Source organism: Bacillus rossius, chromosome 1 (assembly GCF_032445375.1).
Source record: "Bacillus rossius redtenbacheri isolate Brsri chromosome 1, Brsri_v3, whole genome shotgun sequence".
NCBI classification, from domain to species: Eukaryota; Metazoa; Arthropoda; class Insecta; order Phasmatodea; family Bacillidae; genus Bacillus; species Bacillus rossius.
The window spans coordinates 24,015,718-24,042,138 of NC_086330.1; the positions used below are offsets into that span (position 1 = coordinate 24,015,718).

At 41.7% G+C, this 26,421-nt stretch overlaps 1 protein-coding gene across 4 annotated transcripts in view; it reads left to right on the forward strand.

Moving 5' to 3' along the window:
• LOC134533177 (lysine-specific demethylase 3A) overlaps nt 1-26,421 on the forward strand; it is a 411,862-nt gene that overhangs the window by 327,445 nt on the left and 57,996 nt on the right. For all 4 annotated transcript variants that reach the window (XM_063370546.1, XM_063370569.1, XM_063370561.1 and 1 more), the window contains one exon: nt 7,537-7,975. In XM_063370546.1, the coding sequence (XP_063226616.1) occupies nt 7,537-7,975 (439 nt within the window). The remainder of the gene's footprint in view (nt 1-7,536; nt 7,976-26,421) is intronic.

Below are 26,421 nucleotides of genomic sequence, written 5' to 3' on the forward strand. Positions count from 1 at the left end.
TAAAAAAAAAATAAGTGCTTGCGAACACATTCATCCCCGATAAGCTCGTAGATTTCACGCGCACAGCTGTTGCATACCTCTGGGTTTCATGTTCGTTATTTCAATCTCGGATTCAAATAATTGCCAGTCAAGAACAGAAAAAATAATCTTCCATTCAAATTTATATTTGACTCTTTTGTTTATATGAGTAACCATTGCATATTGGTGCAATCAGAGAGTTTCGATAAGCAGGTCGCCAGACATTTGAACTGTAATGTACAACTAAGCGAGCATAAAGTAGTAACAAAAATTTTATTTTAAAGGTTTGAAATATATTTTAACTTAATTATAGTGCTTCCCAAAACCAAGTGTAGATATAATATCTGTGAACTGCAATATGTGCAATTATTTTAGTCGAGAAAATGAGTAACAATTGTTGGTTGTTGTGTTATTTGGGTTCTTTAGTGGTGTAATCGCGATCGCACTGTTATGCGTGCAAGGCGTAACTGCGCCAACTGAAGAAGGCGGAAGTATATATCTCGCAGGAATTAATTTGTCAATAAAAAATTGCAGTGTGGATGGAGTGTCAGGAAGCAGATGTGGCTGGGGTGTATGTTTGGTTCCCAATTGAAGGGTGGTTATGTGTATAGATGTTAGGGGGGGGGGTGTCTGGTCCCGCCGGGCCGGGTGCTGGACACCCCTGGTCGCGGCTCCAAGCCACGCCGCGCGGGCGGGCTAGCGGTTCCGCCGGCTAATTGCCTCGTCATGCGGCCGCCCTAACGGGACCCAGGAAAGTAACAGCCTTTCGTTCCCCGACATCCAGCCCGTGTGGCGGTAAAACAGTTCTTACGACCGACAAACACCTCCCCTCCCTCTTACCTTCTCCAATTGACACAATTATTGCATACACACATCTCCAACATAAAAGTATACGCTACGAATAAGCAGAAATTTTTGTAAAAAAAAGTTAAGCATGTATTTATAAATAAACGTTTATGCTATACCAATTGCTAGTTCATTCTTTTAGCGTCATTTTTCTTTTTGCTGTGCAACTCAACTATAATAGCCTCAACAGTCTCATTTCATTAAAATAATATATCTAATTATTTCGAAAAATCTGGAATTAGCAAATAAAATCTTCAAGAGGGTTGAAACCCGAGCCTTATGGAGAGTTCTCGACACGTCTGTTTGATTATGATATTGTCAGAGTGAATTGTGGGCTTTCGTAGCCACTGTTAAGCTTTCTAGGGAGAGCCACTTCGCGTTTCACTCTGCACTGCAGCAGGCATCTTCAGGGATGAGAATCATGAGAGCTGGCCGTTGCGTATCCTTCATACAGGCGTTCAGGGTTCTAGTGGGCTATGGGACCAAAAACAGAGATTTCTACAACTCTTACTGTGCACCACACACTTATGTAGAACCACCTGCGTGGTATGTGGGATAATGGGACGCACGGCCAAGTGTATAGTGTGTTGACAGTTATTGAATCGACATTCGTGCCACTATTATGAGCGTTATCGTTGAAAATGTTAAAAGTTTTCTACCCTTTGGCAACCTGGATGCTTCCGTTTCTTCTTTATGGCCTGAAACTACACGAGAGCGGGGAAAAGCCCCTTTAAAACTCTCTTATTTAGCTCATCATGCTGGAGACATTTGGAAACTGCCGACTTCCGGTGGGTAAAAGCGGTAGTCGATATCGACGCAAGGAGTTACGGTATGGAGGCATGGACGACGTAGTGAGAGATAATCAAGTTGACGTGAATATCTGCTCGTTATCTAACAGTTCGCAATTATCCACTCTGGGCACTTAGAGCCTGGATGTGAAAGCAATGGACGAAAGAAAGTAAAGCCATTTCTTCAGTGCAGGAGAAAACTGGTGAGATTTGAGCGCAAATAGCGCTAGATCTTGGGGAAATAGCCACTGTGGTTATTCTGTACTGCGGACTGTTTCTTCACTTGGGAAATTGTAGTTACCTTCAGTGAAACGTACGATGTGACATTGGTGAGAGCAATGGAGATCTAAGACAAGTAACTATCAGTAATTCCTTGTCCAATTATCGAGTGAGTAATATATCGAGGAGACGAGTATCGACGTGTGGTCTTTTTGAAACATAACTGTAATCAAAATTATTTACATGCTGGTTTTCTTGCATTTATTGGTGTATTAATCATTGGCATTAATGTACACTAATATCCACTTATTTAGCCGTGTTAAGAATTAAATGACGTAACGCGAGTGAGAATCTCCGTTTATTAGAAAAAATATTCCCTATACCAATTTTTCATATCTATGTGGGATGTGTGTGTTTGGTAAGCACGACACAAATATAATGTGATTATACGTTATTTTTTTTATATTGTTTAAAAATATAGTTAATTCATCTTACCATGCAATAAAACTAATGCAGTCGTGACTACGTGAAATATGTCTTGAAATAAGTTATATATTTGGCAATACGAAGTGGCAAGGGACCGAAATAACGATCTTCTTTAAGTTAATTTGGTACATCTTTATGGAAACAAAAAAACATACGATGGGTTTTGTTAAAACTTGGCACGATGATAATGTAGTATGTCGTTAAAACACTTTTTTTTCCCAACTAAGTTACATCGCTCCCAGATCGTACCAGGCGAACTAAGGTGCTGCTGGCTCATCTAGTGTTTTGAGATTATGTAATCAAGACAGTGGCGTAGCCAGGATTTGCGTATGGGGGGTGTTAAGAAGCATGACCCCCCCCCCCCCCCCGTATTAAAGCGGGTGGTCCAGGGGTCCTCCCCTGGGAAAATTTAGATTTCAAGGTGTAAAAGTGATATTTTAGCAGTTTTCGGTACTTAAATTTAAATATTGTAATGGTAAAAATTTTATTAATTTTAATATGAAATTTGTTTGGGCGATGAATAAGAAATTAATTAAAGATTTGTTGCAAAGTGGGGGGGGGGGGGGGGGGTTGAACCCCTAAAACCACCCCCTGGCTACGCCCCTGAATCAAGAGTTATAATCGGTGCTGCGACCGCTTTCGTTTATCTGTAGTTGTTTTTTAAAAAAAAAGTGTGGATGGTGGTGGTACCGACGACGTAGTGGCGGCCGGCGTGTGATATATTTAGCAGGTGCCGGTAAACCCCCGGCGAGTGGCGACAGTGTCGCGGCATTGTCCGCCTGCAGTTGGCCGCGGTCCAGGCCGCACCTGCGGGTCTGCCAGGAACAAGTGCCATCATTTACTCCCCCACTCCCCTCTACTGCCCTCTGGGCTCTCCCAGTGTGGACGTGGCGTACCCCGCCATCTTGGATCTGCGCTGACCCTTGGTCTCCGCTCTGGGGCCAGGCTTTAAGTCTATATAGTTGTGGTCTTGTGCAAACTTGCTATCACGTCATCGTCATCGTTACTAAACCATCTCAGCATAAACAAAGCCTGGGAAGATTCTTGTATGTCTTGTGTCGATTAGTGGATTGTGTGTTTCAAAATAAAGAACTTGTAAAAAAAATGCCAGCGAGTCTTTCAGTACTCACATTTAATCTCGGTAACGAGGAAAAAAAATCATATGTTACGTTGCAAATATACTTATACTACGGAACTCGGGCCTTATGACACGAAATGTAACGTAATTTAAAAAAAAAAATAATGTAGAGCGTGATAAATATACGCAAATTGTGTTTTCAACTGCATTTCTGGACGCGAATCACAAGGTAGTTTCCGCACCCGCCGCTAGAATTAGCTGCCGGAAGCGGCTACGTCGACTGAAGAATCATTCCGTTTGCAGACCGAAATTTTAAATTGTATAATGAAACGGCTCCAAGAAAAGCGAAAAACACTTGAGAGAAAAAAAACTAAACCTTTGTTTTCGACAAGAATTTTTATTAAAATACCGTCTATCTTTTTAAAATTTATTAAATGTGGTTACGTGTTTCCGTTCCTTGACCTCTGTCGCATTCACGAAATTACTCCTATCAAATGCCGTGTACCGAGAGCTAAAATGTTAAACATCAAAAAGTTTTGAAATACATTACCAAACACAATAGGGTGGAATATGTTGCAGGTCTAGCTCATTCACGTTTATCTCACAAATTTCCAATTGAAATGTGGAAATCTCCGATTTCAAGTCACATTTAAGTTCATCGGGAATGTAATATACGAGAAGGTACACTTGTGGCCTTATTTTGAAGAGCATAGTAAAGTGTGGGAATTCAATTATCGCACGTCTAGAACAGTGGTTACTTCGGGAGTGCAGTGGTCTTTTGGTAGCTAATGACGAAATGGTTTTGAAAATTTATTGGTAGAATTCATATTATTAATAAAACGAACTGCAATGTATCTCAATGCATATCAATTTTCGACCCATTAAATACTCCATTTTCTCTAATTTTATCTGGCAGTAATAAGTTGTTGGTTACACGACAACTAAGACACAGCAGGTGAACACAGTTGGCTTCTTATGACGTAATAGGATATCTAATCTCTCCCCCCCCCCCTCTCCCCCACCCCCTCAAACTTTAAGCACTGCTGACGTCATGATCATTGTGAAGAACGAATGTTGACGACGACTCATAGCTAGTTTCTTCTCGTGTGGTGTCATTTGTCTGTTGAAATAGTGCCTCTTCCTGTAAAATGATACTGTTCAGGTTCCATTTCGACCTGATTTTAACAGTTAAAAATAATTTGAATCGATCATGATGGAAACAAAAGTTAACCATTTACGAAAAGGTTTTCGCTTGATACAAACGTGCAAATTATAAAATTAATTTTCTTAAACTATTGTAAATGTTCGTGACCAAATTCTATTTTAAATTATGATATTATGTAAACAAACAGGTTTGTAATTTTAGCTGTGACAGGAGAAAAATATAGTTTATATAACAATCTTATTTATAAAAAATATATATAAAAGTTTATAGCGTATATAAGGTTACACTATTACTTTTTTAAATAATTCATAAAGTAATCTACTCAAATGTCAGTTTTCATAGTTAGAAAACCGATACGAATAATTCCTTTGCGTCCTCGAGTGTGTCAATGTTATAGAGAATATTCAGTGTGACGCCTGAAACATTACGACTTGTTCTGGATAAAAATGTAATTCTAGTGCAACCAAACAAGTTTATAAATCCTGTTGGACAAGTATGGAAACCTGTTAGTAATGTTCCTTTGGCGAAATCATTCAGTCCGTGTACAAAGCAGCAACGTTAACTTACGCGCAATTTATGGTTTCTGATGCGGTAGAAGCATATTCCTACGTCAATGGTGTTTCCACAGGTCCTTTGTCTGTCGCGAGCGCGCCATCTCTTGCTCTGCCGGTCGAGCGAACTTGGGAGATACGTCACAAATAGCGCTCTCTGATGTGTCGAGGTTTAACGCTCTCGCAATCTCTGACGCTCGTCATTTTTTATTTTCAACTTTACATCTACGTTAATCCCGGTTGCAAAACGTAGCAAACAAAAACTTTTTTCATGCAAGTATTTATTTTACTACATTTTAATTTTAGTGAAGAATGGCTATTATAAATATTATAACACGTTTAAAGTATTGAATTAGATTGTAAAGTAACTTTGCCTTTTAAGGATTCTTAAATTTGGTAAACTACTACTCGTGACGTCCGCGAATCACAGCCCACTTTTTTTTTGTGCTGTTGAGTTTATGGAACAGGTCTGACAACAATCAGAATTTTCGAAACGTCCTGTACGAAATTGGGTTCGGTGGAAACAGTGTAATATTTAAACATTAACTGTTGAACATTTGTTGAGCGCCTTATATATCTTTTTGACGGGTTCCCGTTTTCTTGGAATAAAATCCAAGGACAGCCAGGACAGGTTCTGAGTTGTAACGTATAGCGTGTGGCCAGGTATCCCGCTCTAAAAATTCTTTTTACGTTTGCGACAGGGGAACATTAATTTTTCAGCGTCGCGTGTCCTTGAAAGCGACGTGCCGCTATCGAATTCCTTAAGATAATTTTGACCTGTGAAGAGTTGGAGGACGTTTGTTGATGCAAAGCTTGGCAGAAAAGCCATCGAAATCCTGTTTATAATTTCGAACCATTTAGTTTCTAGTTGGATTAAGTAGAAACTGCTTATTTTTGTAGCAGTGTATACCCAATAATGCCACAGCATGTAACCAGTGGTTTTCTGGCTCCCAGGCTGTTTACCGCCGTGTTGATTTCTGTAAATGGCCCGCCTACTTGGGCACACACACGGTTTACAGATCTTCATAAGACACTACGAGATTTGAAAACTTCTTAAAATATCAGAGTGGTGTTTACGAAAATCATTTAAGATTTCGCCGAGGAAAGTCGGGTAGTTATTTATCCGTATTTATTTTTTAAAGTGTGTCTTTAGGAGAGCGAATAGGGCTAGAACGCTTGTTTTCAGAATTATTTTTAGACATGAAACGCCCGGTAGAGATTCTCGAAAGCACCCAAGGGCCTTGCATTACACCTTCATCTTAATTTCTCCGCTATATAATATTTTGCTACAGCTGAAATTTCGCATTTGCCCAATGCACGACGAGAAGACTGCGCGCCTGTTCATAGCCTTGCGCTGTGAGGCCATACTGCGTTAGAAGCACCAGCTAACGTCAGACTTAAAATCCAGCATCGCAAGCACAAATACACCTTTGACCATGCGGGACCCTCAAGTCACACGGTAGCTCTTTTCTTCTTCTTTCATTTGGGAGGTCGTGAGATCAATCCCCGTCGCTTACTGGCCAAGTGCCAGGAGGAAAAAAACATAAGTTAAGCATGACCCTGTTTATTTTTATCTCAGTGTGTGAAACTAAATATACATACTCACTGTAGTTATTTTATAAATAATTTTTTTTTATAAATACAGTTTAGTTTGGACTTATAGAGTAGTAACCATAATTTTTATCCTGTAGTTTAAGGTTAAATAACATTCTTAAAAAGAGTGTAGGTAAGAATTAACCATGCAATTATAATTTAGCACGTGACTGTAAATTGGGGGAGGGGGGGTGGTTGTCTCCGATCCTGTGTTCAGGACCCGTAATCGAATGTGGGGGGCCATGAATTTAAGCTGTTTGCCAGAAGCTATAAAACGGCAAGGTGGGTTGATACATACTCACTGTGGTTATTTTTTAAAATAAAAATAATTTTTGTGAATAAAGTTTCGTTTGGACAGTATACAATAGTAACCATAATTTTTTAACCTGTATTTTCAGGCTAAATAACATTAAAAAAAGGTGTCTAGGTAAGAAATAACCATGCAATTATAATTTAGCACGTGACTGTAAATTTCCAGTTTATTTTCTGCTGTGTCATTGTACAGAAAATCCTGAAAAGTAACCTTTCCGAGGGGATACCTTTCCAGTGCATATTTGCATTAAAACTGAAACATTTTAAGAAATCGGAAAGGGTACCTTTCCAGTGTCTACCCAGCTACACTACCGCCACCAAAAGTATGAAAGGTACCCTTTCCAAGGGGACAAAATTCCATCGTGACTGTAAATTGGGTGTTGAGGACCCGTAATGGAATGTGGGGGGCCATGCAGTTGAGCTGTTCGCCAGAAGCTATAAGACGGCCAGGTGTAAGGGTTGTCGGGTGGTGTGTCGCAGCCCGGCGCCGCAGGAGGAGACCGCCGCAGATAGCGACCCCCGACGATGACGCGGGCGGCATGGAGCCGGCCCCGGGCAGCAGCGCCGCCGACGACCGCTCCGACTCGGGCGTGAGCTCCCTGCGCGGAGGCGGGTCGGCCGGCAGCGGCGATGAGCGGTCCGGCTCGCGGTCCAGCGCGCTCAGCTCCGGCGGCGACGAGGTGTGGCGCGACCCGGGGCTGCTGAGCGCCGAGCCGTCCGTGCGCCACGTGCACTCGGTGCAGCACAGCTCGCTGCTGATGGCGCACCCGCCGGGCCAGCCGCCCGTCGCGGCGCCCCAGCACTACGTGGCGGCGCCGCCGCTGCCGCCGCCCGCGCTCTACCAGGACATGCTGTGGAAGCCGCGCTACCCGCCGCTGCTGCCGCAGGACCTGCTGGCGGAGCGCGACCGCATCATCAGGTGAGGGCCCGTTACCACACTGTGCGCCGTCGAGATAATGCCAATGGTTTTATACAGTGGCAGTGCCTTTAAATACCATTTTAAACATATCTCTGTACGTTTCACTCATATTTTTAAGCTACAATACTTTTGGCCAACCAGATTACGGAAATATCACACTGTGCGCCGTCGAGAACAGTGCCTTTAAACAGGGGCGCAACAACTTGGGGGGGGGGGGGGGGAAGGGTATCTTGCTTCCCCCCCCCCCCCCGGCCCAATTTCTGAAACCTTGAAGTGGGGGCAAACGGCGGCAAAGAAATTGCTGTGTAATCAATTTTTAGATAATAAAACTGCTTAAATAGCACCATTTTCCACCTTGAAATACCAAATTTTCCCGGGGGAGGACCCCCGGACCCCCCCGCTTCAATAGGGGGATCGATGATTCTTTATAAAAAGGTATATTGCCCCCCCCCCCCCCACCTGTTTGGAAATTTAGTTGTTGTGCCCCTGCCTTTAAATACCATTTTAAACATATCTCTGCACGTTCAACTCATAATTTTTAAGCTTCAATACTTTTGGCCAGCCTGATTATAAAACTTATCACACTGTGCGCCGTCGAGGGCGGTGGCGGTGGCGGTTGAAGAAGAAGCGACGAGCTGTGGCAGCGACGGAATGCAATCAGTTTGTTTGGAACCAGGGTCGGCTTATTCAAACCACAGCGGTTTTAAAAACGCAGCTTTGACGTGAATACGTCTTTGAAATTGCTTCCATAGTCGGAGGCAATTAAAAAAAAAACGAATGATAACAAAATAGGAGTATACAGTTTGGTGTTGCAGCTACATATGTATCATCTCCATCCAAAATTTAATTGCACCACTGGATAGCTAAAGGATCAAAGAATTCGTTACGCTAATTGAGGACTGTGACGCATCGCGCGCGGTGGAGGGGGAAGCGCCGCCATTTTGAGGTCATTTTGCTGCGTTTCGAGATTTCCATCTAGTATAACTTTTGACTCGGATAAGCTACGACGTTTATTTAGGTTTCGATCGTCAGCTCTCGTCAAAATCTCTCGATTGCATATATAAAACATTAGTGTAAAGTATTTACAGTGAATATGAATATATATATATATATATATATAGTGTTAAAATAAAAAAATGCCAATTTTATATTATGTATAGAAAATACTACCTGTTACGTACACGTATTCACGTACAACACACGGCCGTGCCCATGACACAGCCACACCCCATTTTTTTTAAAACATTTTCATTCTTCCTTAAACTCATTAGTAGACATCCTGGAACTTCGCGTATTCGTCTAGCCTCAGGGTAGAATTCAAAGCCATAATAATGCTGAACCCATGTTTTCTTTCCCATTGGTGGATTTCTAAGAGAGAATTTTATATACTATTTAATTGGCACTACCTGATTCGCTTACTCCTCTTCTAGCTTGGCATTGTAGAGGGGCGTGTCCAATCACGAACATAGTGCGAGAGTTACGAATGTTTGCATTATAACTTGTGACTTAATGAATGCGCGAAATTTCCTTATCTCTACTCATTAGTGAAGTAGTTGTCAATAAAAACCCATCCTTGGACCACCCTGGACAGTCCTCCGAGAAATGACTGTCAGATGTTAGAATAGGCTTAACGACTGGGCGACATTTGTTTCAATGTATGTAGTGCAAATAAAAACAGTTAAGAGAGAAAGGTACAAAGGTTTTACTTGCTGTAAAATCTTATAACTGCAGATCTTACATTTCTGGTAGCAATACCAATTTATTTCAGGGACTTAGGAAATGCGTGCTTTCGTACAATTTAAGTTATAAGTTACCATGCAAAAATTTCGCAAAGAGGTTGCATTTCTTAACATCTGCTGATGAAAAAGATTAACACGTGCGTAGACTTGAAATAAATAACTAGACACATTGAGGTCATCCACTCAGATCAAGGCTTGCTTGATTTATGGAGAACTGTACCAGAGTGTAAGATATAATTTTCACCTCACCTTGCTTTAAGGATGTATTAATTTATATTATACATCTTTAAGAGGCACGTCTACCTTGGCACACATACGGCGTGAATAGCTTTGGAAGAAACCACGCTATTTAAAAACCAATCAAAATATCCGAGTAGTGATTATTTACTAAAAGCATTTAAGAATACGGTCAGAGCGGACGGGAGGTCCTGTTTCCGTATTTAGTTATTTAAACTTTATTTTTATTATAGAATAATGGGCTTAAACGCAGGTTTTCAGTTACTTTTAGACATGAAACGCCCGGTACAGATTTTTTGAAAGCACCCAAGGACCTTGCATTACATCTATGTTCTTTTCGTAATTTGTTTTATTTCCTTTGTTTGGCAAAGTTTTATGATTTTTAAATTCACAATAATTTCTTACCAATTTTTTTTTTATGTATTCTGAAACTATTATTTGATTATTTGAATCTAATGTTTCCAAACCGAGCCAGCATTTGGTGTGATTTGTCTTGACGTTCCGGTGTGATACGTAAGGTTTTAACTATTTATGTTAAAAGTTCTCACGTGATTTGGTGTAAGTTGGCCTGCACATACATATGCGTGGGATTATTTTCAGAATTCGCACGCACACGTACGTGCGAGCTGCTTATCGGAATTCGTGCTTAATAATGTCATCGAAAAGTGAACACACGGAAGGGTTAGACGGTCTTGCACGGGCGGTACGTGAACCAGGCGCCGCAGCGTGTCGTAGCAGGAGCGTGCTTACGTAAGCAGGAGTAGTTGGCACGTATGGCATTCAAACCCGCGCGGGCGTTACTTACTGGCCGTCTGCCGGTGTGTCTGTTGTACCAGGGGTGCTTGAGGGGGTGGGGTGGGGTGGGGGGTTAAATATAGCAGGTGTCGGAATGTGGCGGTTACATCGACGAGGTTCGGTAGCGACCGGGCTTCCCTCCTCTCCCCTGACGCCTTGGCTCGTCCATTGAGCGCGCTACCCACGCAATGCAGGCTTGTCGGAAATAGGAGTGGCCTGTGTGTGCGAGTGTGTGGGGAAGTAGGGAAGGTGGGAAGGGGGGGAGCAGCTGCCGTGGCGGGGGCCGCCATCTGCCGCGGCTCGCCGCCCCCCCCCCCCCCCTCTCACTCCTGGCCACGTCACGGCGCGCCAGAGCACGCACTAGCCACGTGCGTGTCCATTCCTCCCGCGCAATCAGGCCCCCGTCGCTTCACGTCAATTTGCAACTTTCCATACCCGACCATAGCTGTGGACGTGATCAGCGCGTACGTATCTCATAATTGCCAAGAATTCCAAATTAATTCCAACGTCAATAGACTTGTGATTCTCTTCGAAGTATCGTGGTGAAAACTCACGCATTATAAATATTGTCAACTTAACCAGGGGATTTTGTCTCCCACGCCTTCCCCCCCCCCCCCCCCCCCCCAACAGCCCTTTGTACATTCTAAGTGAAATGGAGGTGTTTCAAAAAGTTTTTCCCGTTTTGGTCATCCCCCAGTACGAGTTTTACATTGATCTTGCATGCTATATTTTCAAATTTATGTTTTCATAGCTTGGAACCTTCTTACCTTCATTTTTCCCTGTCCTCTTGAAGTACGAATCTGCTGTTTTGCCTTAAACCATTAATTTTATTTCAGTTCAAGTTTGACTGACTTTATAGTTCCGAAACTATAAACATGGCAGTTTATTGTCGAAGGTAATTTGCCCGGTAGTTATTGCAGATTCACCGAAGTTCTTTTCGAATACACGGGCTGGAAATCCACATTTCTGGTCGGGTACGCTACTGTGTACTACCTATTCCGCCGTGAGTCACATTTGTTGGTTGGTTATGGAAACCAAAAAGGTAGAGGGGGGGGGGGGGAGATCGGGCCCGGGTCGTGGTAGCAGGAGCGAGGCCACATCCTGGGCGCTATCTCGCGATAAACTGCGCGAGCTTGCGTCAGTTCGGTCGAATACACGCCGGAGACTCACGCCAGATAGTGCTGAGAGTCGGGTCCAGTATCAGCCCTGGAGTGGTTCACTGTGGTTCACTCTGGTTCACTCTGGTTCACTCTGGTTAGCAACAAACCGTAGCTGTAAAACGCCTAATGCTAGATGTGTAACTTCCTGGACTCGCCAGGAAGAATCGTTAAAATGCCATCATTAGGTCTTCTCAAAACGACAGAAACCTTAATTTTTCAGGATTTTGCGATAACCTAATTGTTATCGAATCATGAGTTATTTACGGAAAATTAAGTGTTTGACGACGAAGACTATATACGAACGTTTACTCCATAACCATATACAGCTCGATTCCATGCTTTCAGTACTACATGTTATATAATAATCATAAAAATTTGCCTTTCAGTTCATAAAAAAAACATTAAATAAAGACTTGCTTAGTAGAAAAGGCATTTGATATACCTACAGTTAAATATGGTTATAATGTGAATTTATTTTAAATAATGTGCGAAACAAAACATTGGAAGCAAAATAATGTATGATACTACCGTCCTAAACAGCATCGCAGCTTATATATCCAAGGAATCACCGTTAAACTTAATATTTTATGTTATCTAGATGGGCAAGGTTGTGGTGAGGGTCTTTCTCATTTTGTCTTCAGTCAATAACGTGGCCAACTTCCCTTAACTTCTCACCGCATACTGCTAACTTTACACTTTAGAGCACACAGCTCGCTCCACGGATGCTGTTGCCTTGTTGGCGTATAGCTAGCCGGCGTCGAGCGGCACTCGACTGGGCTAGGCGCCAGCCGCGGTGTTAGTGTCCCGAGGCGTCGGCAGAGCACGCGCGGCGTGTCCACAGTCCGGACAGCGTGTTTTCAGTGCGACCACGTTCCGAAACCACCGATTGCCGCTCCGTCCCCCGTTTTATCTCACTCGTGTACAACTGCCAAACAAGGGAAAATAGAAAACTTGAAAGAAGGAATTTGGGAGGAAGTTTACTTTTATTATGCAAAGAACTAGTTTTAAAGGCGAAAAAAAAAAAAAATGTTTAACATAAAGCCCAGCAATACGAAGAATTAGAAAGAAGTCACACAGTAATAGTAAAGTTCATACGCTTTGTCTTCTGACAGATTGCTAACTAAAAATTGGTGTTTGTCGGTATGTTGTTAGTATATACCTATGTAGAAATTAGACACCAGTTATTCAACTGCCATGCATAATTCTTCTTGCAAATTGTTAAGTCGACTGACTGGCATTTTCCACAAAACAGCTAAACAAACCTGAGATAAGAATAATTGCAGCCATGTCAATATAGTTTCTTATGTTAAAACACCGTATGATGAACTTAAAAAATTGTGATGAAATCAATTATAATAAATACACTACAACACCATTGTAGGCGGCTGTAAAAAAAAGAATTTTATAAAACTTTCAGGGAATATGTTACGCATTAATAAATGCCCATATAATGCATTAATATTTGTCTCATTAGGAGACTTTACGTTTGTGTTTGTGTGTATTATAATATAAACTCCCCCCCCCATTACTTGTGTTGGTATTGAGAGGCTTCAGTGAGCTCTAGTTGACCATCACTGCCGTCTGTCGGCCTTTGATTTCTGTTTAGTTCGAGAAGTTCGGGTAGATGGCAGCTCTGCGGCGAGAGCGTAGCAGAGCAATGTCCGGTGTGGAAAAACTCGACAGCAGTTAGATGAATGTATGTTGGACTTTCGTGTTATTGAGCTTCGAAAGTTGACACAAGTTAATGGTATATGGTTTACAGCCCAGTAGTAGAATCCTCATACTGTGATAAATATTTTTGCAGCCCGGCAGTTGGCACGCAAGATATCGCGCTAATTCTGTAAACATTGAATCATTGGTCACAGGAGGTCGTGCTGATAACTTATCACTAGACTAAAGACCTACCGAGAAGATTACACAAAATAAACACAAGAACTGGAGATATTTTCGACTTGGGGTATAATCGCTCTCGTGATTCCAAGAATCTCGCAAAGAATACTGCGTTTCAAGAAATGTTTTGTTAAAATTTATGATTCAACATTGAAAGTATATGACATTCACAGTGATTTAAAAACTTTAAAAAATATATCACAAGCACACTATGGTTGGTACGAATATGTGTATTTCTAGTATGTTGGCAGCTGTATAAGGAAAGTAGTTCGCGCTTGACACACGGAATTGTGAAGTTTTATTTGCTTACCCTGTTGCTCGTTATTTTGGTTTCATTAAAAATGTAATCTTAAAAAAAGGGCAAATATTTCTATATGTTGGTAGTAATTTCATTGTCTCACTTGTAAGTGGTCCAGACTCCTTCGGGAGAAGGTGACCGCTCTTGTGTCGCAGCCGTTGTTGGCTCCAGTATCCCAGGCATACTATCCCAGCCATACTATCCCAGACATACTATCCCAGGCATACTATCCCAGGCATACTATCCCAGGCAGGGGCGCAACAACAGGGGGGGGGGGCAAGGGTATTTTGCCCCCCCCCTCTGAAACCTTGAAGTGGGGGCAAACGGGGGCAAAGAAAGTGCTGTGTAATCAATTTTTAGATAATAAAACTGCTTAAATAGCACCATTTTCCACCTTGAAATACAAATTTTCCCGGGGGAGGGCCCCCGAACCCCCCGCTTCAATAGGGGGGATCGATGATTCTTTATAAAAAGGTATATTGCCCCCCCCTTTGGATATTTAGTTGTTGCGCCCCTGATCCCAGGCATACTAGCGACAGGGTCACGGGAAGGGTGTATGGATGAGAATTCATGGCCTTTCCGCACCAAGGCAACTCAGTACCTCTCCGTGGTGCCATTTTGTTTTACCAGAGAAGGCTCTACCGGGGAGTCCTCGTGCCTCGACATCCTCAGATGTTGGCAAGAGGTAACTGGTGTGTCGGAAGAGCCCTCTCTCTGCAGGCAACGGCAGATGGTCCTTATCATCCTACGCTTTGAAGTATGTTTTTTTTTTACACTAACATTACACTAACATCATTGCAACATAGTACAGCAGGGTTGCGTCGTTTCATTTTTTAAAGTAAACTTTTTTTTTTACTTGCCCTTGATTGCCAGTCTAGGAGAAAAAAAATTGTCTTTGCATTTGAGACTATTTCGCAATAAAACGTTTTGGGAATGGAATTTCCTTAATTAAAGGACATGTCGTAACGTCGACCGCACATTTCCGGAATGACCCCTGACTTGACCTGCAGGGCGTGGAACTCATGATGCTCGCTTCGGTTCGTTTCATCACACTCGCTAGGTCGAGTATTCACGGGGAAAAGTCAGTTCCGTATAGGCTGGTTTCCCAAACGCCATTCACTTTCTTTTCTTTCTCTCCATTTCTCTCTCCTCTCAATTTATCTATATCCCTCGGTTTCTCTTTTATCTATGTTTATTTTTCTTAATCTCTCATTTTTCTCTCTTACTATTCTCTCTTTCCATTCTCTATCTCGTTTTCTCGTACGTGTGATACAGCCCAAAATGCAGGCATACCACTAGGCGGGCGCTGCAGATGATGGATCGCCGTCTATTCGGGCGAACATCACAGAAACCAGGTTTTGGGTTCAATATTTTTGTGCTGTGTTCATTTGTGGTTTTTTTTTTTTTCGTTCTCTTCTGTTTTTGGAAAACTATTATGTTTGTTTCGTCTTTTTGTTTTGCTGTGTTTTTGTCTCGTTTCAACTGTTGTGCTGAATTTTTTTGTGTTCGGTATTTTTGTGTTGTCATTTGTGGTTTTTTTCCCCTTCTGTTAGTCCGTTTTCTTTGTTTTTCTTTGTTTGTTGACCATATTCCTGTTGTGGAGTATTGTGTGGTGTTTTTTATCCTGACAACAGCAATTTTTTGCTTAATTTGTGTTTTTTTTTTGTAGTTTTCTTCTACAGACATACATGTGCTTAGCAATGGCGTATGTCCAAAAGCTTACATCAAGTCATGCACTCCCATTGCACAAATCTTTCAAAGATAATACAGAAACCAGAACTGGGAGCTGCTGACTTGTCGGACGCTTGACGTGAGCTGGTGGTTTTCTGTGGATACACCCGTTTCGCGTACACACGTTCATTTCGCCAGTGCCCCATCTCATCTGTTCGCCCCTCGACGTTTATGATGAACCCTGGTGACGACGAGACGTTAATCCTAAATTCATTTGTTAATTTACTCGCTAAGCATTCCTTACTAGCCTTATTTTTTATTAACCACGAGACGTTACAATGGGACAAATCACTGCCTGATTAAAAATAAATCAATACTCTGCCACCAACTAGTATTATCAGTTGATGCATTTATTCGTGTTTAAGCTGTCGCAAAAAAAATCTTATAATTTCAAACAAAATTAGTATTTTGGTTGTGGTAATTATTTTCGTTAATTACTTACTTAGTGTACCCCCGTACAAAGATTTATATTATGACGATTCCGTTATGTTATAGTTAAAATATATATGTGAAATTTCTCACCTAATCATAACTAGTTTCGTTTTCAGCGTTTGGTATTCATTGCTTATTTGAAGACACGTAGGTTATATAACCTTGAACATGGCGCCATAGGAAACTTTTGAGATTTGAGTGTATTTCGATTTTGTATGATAAAATTTCTCGAAAGTTATGGATTGTAAACAAGTCAATATAACTGTAGACAAATCGAAATATAATTATTTATATGGAAAATAATAATAATAATTGGTAATAACTCCTTAAAAGTAGACTATGTTATAGTTTTCTATATACTTCTCTTTAAATTTAACATGGAATACTGATAGTTTGGATGTTGTGATATTGCGATAAGATTATCTAAAAAGCTTTGTTCACAGCTCTTAATTTATTACATAACTAGCTGCCCGACCCGGCTTCGCACGGCTATACTAATGGAAAAAAATTAAGCCACATCACCCATTTACAGTAATGGTAAATAATAAAAAAATCAGTGAAAATTTATTACAATGCTGTATAATGTACCGGAGAGAAAATGAATAGCACCGATGGTTTCCCGACTCGTGCACGCAACGTACAACTGATTTACCCGTACTTCGCTACGGCAGTCTACAGGCAGATCACGCTTGCGCCGCTCATTATACTTGCCCCTCCTTGTGGGTACGCCACTGCCGCGCGATGCCCGTTGCCATGGAGACGCAGAAGGCATGAACAATGCAAAATCCTGTTGCATTGTTTTAACCACCCATGGGATCTAATTTTCGGAAAATGTCATCCTGCGTAACATAAGGAACATTACTGTGAAGTTTCAAGTCTGTAAAATATAAATACTTGAAAAAAAAGGGTAATTTTTGATATTTAGATACCAGCTAAATTTCAACGGTGATGAGGACTGCACTAACAATGAAATAGTCGTTGTCATAGAGACGAATGAAGCATCAACAAAGCAACAGCCGTTGCCATGGTGATTTCCTACCAAAAAATGGAAATTTTGATATATTACCCCCCCCCCCCCTCCCCCCTCCGAAACTCCCCTTGGGATCGGATTTCCGCAGAATCCGTTCTTAGTGAGCGTCTACATCACAAAATGAATAATTATGCTAAATTTCAAGTCAATTGGGTTTATAGTTTTAGAGATCTCGTGATGAGTGAGTCAGTGAGTGGTATTTCGCTTTTATAAATCGCAATAAATTAAAATTGCGACTATAATTTGAGATTTAAACTATCCTATCTCTCAAGTTGGATCGAACTGCACATGGTGTGCGAATTTTATTATAATCGGTTAAGTGGTTTAGGAGTCCATTGAGGACAAACATTGTGACACGAGATTTATATATATTAAGATTAATTTCCTACAGTTTTTTTGTGGTTCTTAATCTTAAATAATTACAGTTTTATTAACCTCCCTTGCTATCGTAGGAATTTTACTCGTGACAATTTCTTGCGTAGCCTGCTACGCCTCCCTCCCTTCCAACTGCCCTTTTCCCCCCTTCCTTCTCCCAGTGTGGTCGCGGTTTGTGATGCGAACGCTGTGAGCACACGCTAGTTATTTTGCGAGCGTTTTTCGATGACCGACTCGTGACCGCTGTGTGTTTTTGCTGACCACGCCCTAAAGTTATCGGTGTATTACGGCGGAACACCTACACGATTGCAGCCTGAAATGTGCGCTTATGCGGGTGAGCTAGATGGATGGCTTACAAATAACTATGTTAGATATTTAAATGCTTGGGTGTACATCCGGAAGGGGAAGGAGGATAAAAAAACCTTAATGATGACGTGTATCGTTAAACACCGCATAAAACCCTTAGAAGACTACATACTGTGCATCCCCTCTCACCTTATAGAATCCAACAGATTTGCGCTCATTTGTGTGTGTGTTTTTTAAAATTGACTATATTCTGTATTCTGTTTAGTCCTCTACGCTTTGATAGTGCACATATTTACCAGGACTGCCTGGAGTTGAGGCCAGTGAACCAGACGCCACGCTGTGTGTGCCACAAATCAGACCGAATTGGGCGCCGTACGTCATCGCCGTCTTCAGCACTCTGCGGGCAGGGTTCACAGTATCGGAGGCCGTCTCGTTCCGTGGACAAACCTGCCCACTGGCGTCTCTGCATGCTCTGCCACTGAGCTGCGATCAGCCAGAGACTGGCTTCCTTCTGCATCACGTTCCGTAGAAACACGAAACCACGATGGGGGCTGGGCCTACCAGTTGCTATTTTTTTTTTCCTCCTGTAGAAGTGAGTTGTACGTATTACCCGGCGATGGAAACAGAAAGTGAACCTCTTGACAATGGCGGCTTCAGGATGACTTTTCGGGAGGGGCTATCGCACAAAGAAAGGTGGTAGTTGCAAAAAATGAAAGTGGTCAGATTTTGGCCTTGGAATATTATTTACAAATTACAGGTTTCAAATACAGAACCTTAGTAGCTCCATGCAACTTTTGATGAGATAAACGTTTTAACATATGAAATTAAATATTTAAGTAAACATAAATTTACACTAATCAATAAAATTGGTCTCGGGAGGGGCTATCGCCCCCACCGCCCCCCTTCTGGAGCCGCGCTTGCTTCTTGAGAGTAACCATGAGACAATTAGTCAGGAAGTGCGAATATTTTCATCCCCTTGTACAAATAGCCGATATAAAAGTGTAGAATTCAATACAAGAAAAATCCCATTAAGTTCACGTTTTTATTTTTGCAGAAATATATGTTCGGTTGCTCAATTTTCTGTGCACATTCTTAATTGTATTGTACATTGCATTAAACAAGTATTGGTACCGTACATGTGTGCTGACATTTTGCACAAACATATAAGCTTTTGAATCAGTTGTCTCATAATTTTGGTGTTTGTGGCTTTGTGAGTTTTCATTGTACGCCCACCTAAAGTCGCACAAACTGACATGAATAAACTTGGTAATGCTTTTATTGCGAAACAGCCCTAGGACATTGCAAATAATTGACTTAAAACTGCGATAGTGGAACATGAACAGCGAATACGAAGCAAGGGGATTGAGTCACCGACCACGTGGTCTTGTACATTAAAAATACAAAGCCACGGCTTGCAGGGCAGCCTGCGTATTACAGTTGATGCTTCAGCACGATGTAGAATATAACTTAATGCAATTGCTGCAGTTTAACCACAGTTGTCAGCTTAAAACATTTGGTTATTTCGTACCGACGACAGGCTTTCGAATTTATATTTTATGCACCGTCGTGCCAAATCTTTACATGAATAATAAAAAGAAATTCAAACAAAACTATTGAACATTTTAGACGCGTGTTCATTTACAATTGTCAGTGCATACGCTGTCATAATATTGTACCGCTTCGTGTCAAGGCCAGGCGCTATAATGTTTCGCATTCTCGCGTCGACCATGCGAAATGGGGAATTAATGAACTTTTTTTTATTGCTACCATTGTAAACATTTTTCATAAATAATTCGTAAAGACGCGAAACTTTGTGCCCTGTAAATTTTCGTTCGAGGATCAATGTATACCACACGAAATATGTAGCTTTAAATTGAAGGAATTTTTTTTTTGCAGGAGATTGTAATTTTTTTTTTTAAATTCAGGAATTTTGTGTTGTTGATGGACTGCATCATAGTCGCGATACGCGCCTGGAAATAACGGCCGCCGCAGGATTCGCATGCACTGCTGACGTAAACATTGCGCGCTGTGGTTTTGGAAACTCCCAGGCGCGGCGAACCAGCTGGCGCCAGCGAGCCGTTATCTATCTGTGCGTTTCCCAACTTTCACTGCGATGCGTGCGTACACGTGGCAACGCGGCGGACAGGACATGTGCGCCTGGAAGAAGGGGGGGAGGGGGTGGGGGAAAAGTTGTTTGATGAGAGGGAGAGTAGGAGAAGGGGCGGTGGATGCCGACTGGTTCTGCCTTCCCCTCTCCCGGGTATCCCAAGTCCCCGGTAGCGTTTTGCTTTGCCTCGCTGGATCGATTACTCTCTTTCTCTCTCTCTCCCCCTCTCTTCCTATTCCCCGCCGTTCTATCGTGAAGTTTCCGGGGGATGGAGTGAAATAAAAATGGGGAGGGGGGGGGATCACAGCTGCCGGTGGGTGCCACGTGATGCGACGCACTGTCAACAAGCAGAGGATGTGCCCCTGCAATACCCCCCCCCCCCTTAACACCTCATACCACTGCGACCACGCCACGTCTTATCTCGCTGCGGCCGAAGCCGTTTATCTCGGGAAACACGGCAGTCGCCGCAAGCATGGATTTACCCCGCGGCAGCTGAAACTACTTGCCACAATCGCAGCGAGTGTTATCTGACGGGAGTGGGCCGTACGAGAAAGAAAAAAAAAAGGGGGGGGGGGCGGGTTAGAAGGCCTGCTTGCAGCTGTAAAATGTATGTCATGTAAATATTTCCCCTTCAAATTTGACAATTCAAAAAAGGAGTAAGATATGTACCCCGACGATTGACGAAAATTTGTAAGATTATGGGCAGGGGGGAAATATAATTTATCATTCCCATTTCACAGTTAGATTTTGCAAGCGCAAGAAGTTTTTTTATAAGCACTGTTCACATAACGATAGCGGCAGAATGATACGAAGAGCATTGGTACTACGTGTGAGAACTGTCAGATATTATAGAAAGTTGCAGACTTCAGATATAATCATAATATCGCTGGTCTGTATTACTGATCTTGTGTGAGTACAGCCATTTATTGTTGTGGGTGTCGTGTTGTAACTTGGGTGGTTCATCGCGAATAGGTGGTAAAAGGCTTGTGACACGTTTCCCGCTTAGATTAGTAAACGGAGTTGCGCCCTGGAAAGTACTGTTCAAGATGCGTGGGTGAACGCATAGCTGATAGGCTGCGTACAGAGTGTTCGGTAAACTTCAGACGAATTGGAAGGGGATTTTTTTGCCACTAATTGTAACAGTTACGAAACATACCAGGGACTAAGGAAAATTTTGATGTTTCATGTTCCGGCCTTATTTTTTGTTGCGAGGACGTTTGCAGCAGTAAGTTGGAAAATATACTACGACGGGTTACACCCTGACGCAGAAGTGCCTTTCCGCTGTGCTATTGTGCTGTTTGAACGGCAACGCTTCAGAATTTGTATTGTGTAAATTTGCAGTTTTGATTTAGTCTCTCTCCGTGATTGTAATAGGCCTAGCTGGGCTTTTAGATTACGTAGGTGTCTTGTGCGCGGACATGCCCATAACCTTTCATTCAATTCGAAATTGTAATCACGGAAATTTCTAAAAAAAAAACTACGATCTGTGACAAACTGCTGCTTTGTAGTTGGCTAGTATAATCGACAAATAAAGACTGACGGCTGGTTCAAGACGGTGTGTCGTGTACCCTGTTAGTCGGCCTGTCGGGAGCAGTTCGACTGGAGTCATTTCCTGTTTTCGTAAAAACCACGAGAAGCTCGAGTAGGTTAATTTGCGCGGAGAATGTACGTGACAGCTGGTTATAAACAATCGTTGAAAAAAACAAAGAAGTACGAAGCTTTAATCAGATTTGATCAGAGAAACGCGGCAAACGAAATTAAATATTTTTTTTTTTTTACAGGAGTGTTGATCCTCTACGGCAGAGCAGTGAGAGCGTCTCATTTGACCTTGACCATGCTGTTCGCGCCGTCGTCAAAAGTTCATCGTTTGTGGGGACGAGTAGTTTCTAACTTGCTTATCGTTCAAGAACGCGTTCAAATCTTAGTAGTTTTTTTTTTAAATTCTCTTTAGCTTGTGTAAACATTTATCACATGCACAGTGTAAATGACAGTAGTGATAAATTAAAATCCCACCGAGATATGATAGTATTTAGGTTCACTGATAATTTTTGCTTGCGCTCGTTTGGAACAAAGATAAGATAGGTAATAGTTCTTACAAAAGCTTTAATCACAAATAAGGTTTATATATGCATAGTATCGTAGACTGTACGTATGGAGATCATGATAGGTTTTTGCTTTTAACTTTTTTCAGTGACGGCTCCTTTTAAAAAATGTTCATGATAACCGCTATTCGAACAAGATATTCGTAGTGTGAATGGAATCTTATGCATAGTTTGTGTTGATCTGAAAACATAAGGAATCGAGAGTGAAAAGCATACAACTAGCCAAAATTTCACACCGATTCGATCACTGCCGGCTACACATCCTGTAGAGTTGGCATCGGATCAGGGCGAGTTCCATGTTGTAGCTTATTACAATTGTGTGATGTTGGAGAGCCCGCTAAGTTCGTCCGTGAAGGGGGGGGGGGGGGGAGGTTATATGTAAGGTTAGTAAGTGCGGTGTTCGCTGGTGCTAGCACTGTATCGCCTCCAAGCGCAAGACTATGTACTGGCGCGCCGTCTTTCGTCGTGCACGGGGCAACTATGTGATTTGAAAGGTGACCATAACATTATATGAGAGAGACATGAAGATAAAAGGTTTAAAGTCTCTTGAGTGCTTTCAAGAATCTTAACGGGTAGTTTCAAGTCTAAAAATCATTATGAAAACAGGAAGTTTGAGCCATTTTCACTCTTCTAAAATTACAGTGTGAAAAGTAATGGAAACAGAACTACTCACCGCCTTCAGCGTTTTCTTAAATGCTTTTTGTAAACAGACACCCCTCAAGTATCTGAAGCTATGCACACCGTATGTATGTATGTATGCCCAGGCAGAGGTGAGCACTTAAATGTTCATGTCTTCCCACCCACTTTGTTTTACTGGCTTCCAACTATAAAAGCCAAACGCTAGTTAGATTCGCCCCAGGAAAAGTTTTAACCGTTTAAGTTTGAAATGTGCCATCTGAGCATATTTAGTGGTAGAATCGGATTATTTCACCATTAAGGCGTAGTGAGGGCTTCATTAATGTCTGTTGCCTTTGAAGGTGCAGCACTACTGTGTCTGGGTTGTTAGTGCACCACCCATACCCATTTAAGGTTCAGCAGATTATATGGTTGTCCCTCACCCTTCCCTTTTTACACCGAGGTAAGAAGCCAGTGATGTTGATATATATGGTAATACGGCGAAAGGTTCTCAGAATAAGAAGCGACTAGGATTTTACACAAGTGATAATTTAACTATGAACTAACTATAAGTAGAACTAATCGTGTTGGTGGTTTCTCTGTTTGCGATAAAAGTCTAGCACCATGCGCATTTATTGATCGAGAATTTTATGTCTTTATATTGTTTTATTGGATGCGAAGTTGCATTTTAAAGTTATGGTATTTCATTTGCAAAAATCTGCTTACTCATGCAAGTATGATTATTTTTGTTTCTGCCAGAGTTTTCTTGTAAATTTACTACTCTACGTGTACAATTTAAAAACCAGTTTCTGTGTACACGGAACTTTTTAAAGTGTAAACTTGCGGATCTTGGTGACACTTATCACAGAGAATTCACGGGCTGTTTGTAGGGTTGTGATATAATCGTGTTCCTACATCATGTTAGCGTTGTTTTCTGTTGCTGTCAGGTGTTCGTGTGTATCTTCATGCGTCAGATTGTTTCCCGTAACGATCTTGTGGAACTGCTGAAAGATCAGTTGATGCAACAGCTGTTCTACGAAGCGGGCTTCTCGGTAGTCAGGCGTGGGAGGGCCGCGGCAGTCGTGTCTTCGAGGCAAATGTAAGCGTTACTACATTCCATTGAACTGCGAAACAATTTTCCTTCCCGTGCGAGTCTGAGTAAGTTTAGTACCCCCCAACTGCGGCATGAGCTGAGTATCGGACCACCAGTGCCCGAAAAGGTCCGGGGGTACATCATCTACCCACAATATTAAAAACACAATTTATCTTTAAAAAAAAATGGTTGTCTGTAAAGTTGGTTTACGGACGATAGTTTAACGTGACGTCATAACAAAACATTGATGAAATGATTGCATCCTTTTATGAATAAAATTGAATCATTTTTATTGAATTATTACTATTTTGTATGGATACAAAGAATGAGTGAAATGAAATCTACAATTTAATTGATAAATTTACTTTTATTTGCACTCAAATATGTTTATTACTTTACGAACAGATTATTTTAACTATAACTTTTATACATGTTTGCTATTTAACTTCTTCCAATCTGTGTTATTCTGTTGATAGGAAAAGTAGGAAACGAATGGGAGTGTTTCAAGTTTAATGTGCCTCGAAAAAGTCAAATCGATGGTCGTTCCAATCGAGTGGAAGAGAGATAGATGCGGCGCAAGCGTACAATGAGCGTAAGGGGACACAGCGTAACGCGACAATGTGCGTAACGGGACACTTTTTCGTGCGTGCAGCCGGCGTTCATCGATTTATTAGACGTTGTCACGTCAAAAATGAAAGAACTAATTGCATTGGCATTGTGGCCTCCGACTGTTTGTCAAACCAGAATTTGACCGCGGGCGAGCTCAACTTCGTCGATCTCTGTCAGGAGTCGCAAAAAAAAAAACTCCAGCTAGTCGCGCACTAACATTCCCTGCTCTCCTGAGCTACGATCTTAAATGATTCTACAATTTTGCAAAACACGAGAACTGAAAAGGAAAATATTACCAACTCAATAATATTTACTAACTTAAGTTGAAAAAAAAATGCTCAGATTTATTAACCAGCTAACTCGCGACAAAGTTACATCAATTACTCCTTGGCAAGTGGCTGTACCAAAAACCCTATAATGTTATTGACACAATAATCGGCACTCATTAATAAAATTATGTAAAAACGTACATTAAAAATGTAGCAAATTAAAAGTAAGATAAATATTACATTATTTTTTTTACACTTACTGGCTTCAATGCTCTAACCTAACAAGCTAGATATTATTAAGTACAAAATAATAAAAAAAATGACCCATCATGTTTACAACTTAATCTCGTAAAAATTTTTTCCAAGATATTTAAATTGCCTCGAAAATGCCCTACCTAACTAAACTAAGTTAATATATTTTTAAAATGTTAGTGATAATTTATTTAGTTGTGTATACGCACTTATCTACGTATCTGAAGATTGTCTCTCATATTAATGATATCTGCGTCATCGTAGCTGACTCGAATCTGCTTTTGAACATTCCATTGTCTGCGCGGAACACTTTTTTTAGTTTCGTAGCTGTGAATCGCAGGCCAGCGTCTCCGTGCAAACTTGCAATCTTTGACGTGCCGTCGCCGTCGTATCGTGTTCGCGCGATCTTATAGCGGGCGTGATATGCTAGTCTGGCGGTGGAATCCTTGTTCCCCCCTCCACTCATCACTCTTGTCACAATGGGAGCGCGCTGGACAGAAAGTCGCCGCAAGAGGGAGGAGAGCGATGCGTGGTGTAGGAGGAGGGATGCTGATTTCAAAGCACCTCGGTTGGTGGGGGGTGGGGGGAGGGTTGAGAAGGGGATGGTCGGGTCGATATTCGGAAAGCATTCATGAAGCCCGGTATCCCGGGCCCAACCACCACCCCCCCTCCCTCCACCCTCGTGTGTCTCCCCAGGGGCGATGAGGGCAGTCGCCGTTGTGTAACAGTGCTGCTGCATGCCCCAGACCTTTAACCGAGCCCCTCCCACCCTCCCTTTTCCCCCCCAATTCGCTCTTTCCACTTTCCCGGCTTTCTCTGTACCTGTTCCGTAACTTTCTCGCAGGCAGCGCCGGAGAGCTTTCCGAGGATATGCACGCGTCTATTGTTTACACACGGAAGACCCCAAATTCATTCGCCCTGTCTTGGGAACGGAAACTCGTTCAAAGTCTTGTTCGTTGCTCGTTTTAACCTCAACTATTGGAAGCACTCCCGGTATTTATGTAAACACTGAGGCCGGTGATTTTCATTCTAAAAATGTGTTGGCAGCTATGAGGTAGTTATCCATTATATTGTCATAGAGCACAAGAAATGTTTTACAATTACACCTGATTAAGTTAATGAACATTTAACTGTATAAATAGTAAAATGTTATTTACCGTAAAATAAATTCGGCAAGGCAATGTTTCCATAAATATAGTACTTAAATTTTAAAGTTGTTAGTTGTACACAATTATTACTTAGCACTAAGCAATGGCTGTAAATTCCATAAAACAGTGCCAAATTGGATCACCAAAAAAATAATTACGTAAGGTACTATATTGTGAGATATAAGCACCTTAAAATCAATGTCACTGAATTGCAACAAATTGATATACTTTTAGCTGCTATTGAAAATTAACACGTAT